This window comes from Condylura cristata, unplaced genomic scaffold (assembly GCF_000260355.1).
Source record: "Condylura cristata isolate star-nosed mole 26May11 unplaced genomic scaffold, ConCri1.0 scaffold00022, whole genome shotgun sequence".
NCBI lineage: Eukaryota > Metazoa > Chordata > Mammalia > Eulipotyphla > Talpidae > Condylura > Condylura cristata.
In genome coordinates, this window is record NW_004567123.1 from 32,943,739 (window position 1) to 32,946,242 (window position 2,504).

Genomic DNA, 2,504 nt, shown 5'->3' on the forward strand with positions numbered 1-2,504 from the left:
AATGATCGCATTAGTTTGTCTGGTTACTTTTCACTCACTGGGTAGATTTTATTGGGCACCTACTACGCGGCTTGTCCTCTGCCATCATTCGGGATGTAAGAGAGAAGAAAAGAAGCAAAGCCCCTCTTTCCATCATATTCTGGATAGGGGGTTTGGTTAATAATAATAATCAATAGAAACCTGTTTATCACATGCGTGACACTGATAAGCTCAGGGGAGAAAAGTAAGGGATGGGGAGTGTGAGCATGTGTCTGCGTGTGTATATGTGAGCATGTGTGTGTGTGAGCATGTGTGTGTGTGTGAGCATGTGTGTGCGTGTGTGCATGTGTGTGCATTGTGTGTGCAGGTGAGGTCTTAACTAAGGCAGCCCTCTGGGAAAAGGTGACATTTAGTCAAAGACTGGATGCTGGATGTCTGGGGGGGCAACTTGCCTGCCCCCCATTAGAATAAAGCAGGAAGAGGACCTGCATCTTCCTTTTCTCTGGAGCTGCTATGTGACCAGCCAGGCACATAATAGGTGCTTAATAAGCATCACCCACCTAAGCAAAACAAAAGGAGACTATATGATGAAGCTATCAGGCGGCAGACCAGCCGGAGCAGCTCCCCCAATGCCCACCCACTATTAGCCAGAGGTGGGGGGGGTGGGATTTAAGGTGGGGGAGGGTCATCCCTGCGGTCACCTTACAGGGGTGGGGCGCCTTCCTGGCCCAGTGGAGCCCGAGTTCTCACGCCCGACCCCCAGGCTAAGGATGTCTGCAGGTCAGCCGCGCCCCCGCCTCGGGCCCTGCCCAGTGGCGGAGTTGGCCCACCGCTCAGCGCCCTCTGCGCCCGCGTCCTTCCCGCTCTCCCCTCCCCCCGGGGGCGTCCCCGCGCGCGGTGGGCTCCCCGGCACCCCGCGGCGGCCGGGCGCCCCGCCCCCAGCCCCTCTCCCCCGGCGGGACGCTGTCCCTTTAATAGACTCCCTCTGCCTGGCGCTGCGGCTGGGGAGTAAATTTCTCCCTGTCATCAGGTCGCGGGGAGAGGAGGAGGAGGAGGAGTTTGTTAATGTTCAGTTTGTTCAGCGGGATCGATGTTTGCTGGCATCGCCTCGCCCTGTCTTGTGTGTGTGTGAGAGTGTGTGTGTGTGCATATGTGGGGGTGTGCGTGTGTGAGAGGAAGCGAGAGTGGTGTGTGAGTGTGTCTGTGTGAGTGTGAGTGTGTGTGTGTGTGTGTGTGTGTGAGTGAGTGAATTCCAGATTTTCTGTCTTTCCCAAACCCGCGCCTGTCCTCTTGCATATCACTCACAGACGGGATCTGACAGCAGCCACAAACCTACAGTGAGTGATCTCTCTCCCCCAGCGCGAGTCCGCCATAGAGACCGGCGAGGAGGAGGAGGAAGAGGAGGTGGAGGAGGAGGAGGAAGAGCAGAAGGAGGAGGTGGAGGAGGTGGTGGAGGAGGTGGAGGAGGAGGAGGAGGAGGAGGGAAAGAGAAGGAAGAAGAAGAAGAAGAAGAAGAAACCACTGCCTTCGCGGGATCGCTGTCCCCCTAATCTCAGCGCGCGTGCGTGTGGTGCGGTGCGTGCGCCCCTCGTCCCTGCCATCCGAACCCGGTCTTGGATGTTTAATAAAGAAATCAAGTGTCTCAACAGTCACCAAAAAAAAAAAAAAAACCAAAAAAATTCCAAAAAGCAAAAACAAAAAGAGAGAGAGAAAGGAAAAAAAAAATCCAAAACAAACAAACAAACAAACCAGGCAGAACCAACCTCTCCTTCCAACCAGCCGGCACAAGCCACCCGTGTCTGCCACCCAGAGAGGGGGGTCTCTGGCCCGTGGTGGAGGAGTTGCAGGGGGGATCGGCAGGGGGGCAGAGGCCGAGTGACGCCCTAGGAGCCACCGAGCAGGAGGCGGAGGAGACCCAGAGAGGCGAGAGAGACAGCGGGCCCCCCGCGCGCGGCTCGGGGCTGGGGCGCCAGAAGTGGGACTCGAGCGAAGTCAAGCGATGCCAAGGAGGAAACAGCAGGCACCCAAGCGGGCGGCAGGTAAGAGAAAAATGCTCCGCTTCGCGGCTGCCCGGCCGGGGTGCCGGGGTGCCGGTCGCCGCGAGCTGTGCGCCGCCCTCCTTGCCCCCGGGTCCCCAGGACGCCACCCCCTACGCGCTGGGGAAGTTGGCTGGGGTGCCCCTCTCTGCCCGGCGAATTGCCCCATCCTCTCGCGCGCGTTCGCCACCTCCCAGATCCATCCCTTCCAGGCGCAGGTCGGTGGGGGGGAAGTTATCCCACCAAGCCTTCCCTCCTTAAACTTTTTTCCTCCACCCTCTACCCCACCCCTAACTTTCTCCCAGACAATTTCTTGCCTCTCAGGCCAAAGTTGGTGGAGGATTTGGGGTGCTCGGTAAGGAAGTCAGCCCATCCACCCCCGCATCCCTTCGCGCCTGAGGGCCAGTGGCCGCTGGGCTCCGGGGACAGCGTCTCCTCTCGCTGGGGTTTGGGGCGCTGGGTGGGAGGCATGCCCCAGCCCAGGGCTGG

General features: G+C 58.9%; 1 protein-coding gene across 3 annotated transcripts in view; it reads left to right on the forward strand.

The window, feature by feature from the left end:
* The first annotated feature begins 1,448 nt into the window (after positions 1–1,448).
* TSHZ2 (teashirt zinc finger homeobox 2) overlaps positions 1,449–2,504 on the forward strand; it is a 386,055-nt gene continuing 384,999 nt past the window's right edge. For all 3 annotated transcript variants that reach the window (XM_012728209.1, XM_012728210.1, XM_012728208.1), the window contains exon 1: positions 1,449–2,018. In XM_012728209.1, coding sequence (XP_012583663.1) covers positions 1,979–2,018 — 40 coding nt within the window. In that variant the 5' untranslated portion in view covers positions 1,449–1,978. The remainder of the gene's footprint in view (positions 2,019–2,504) is intronic.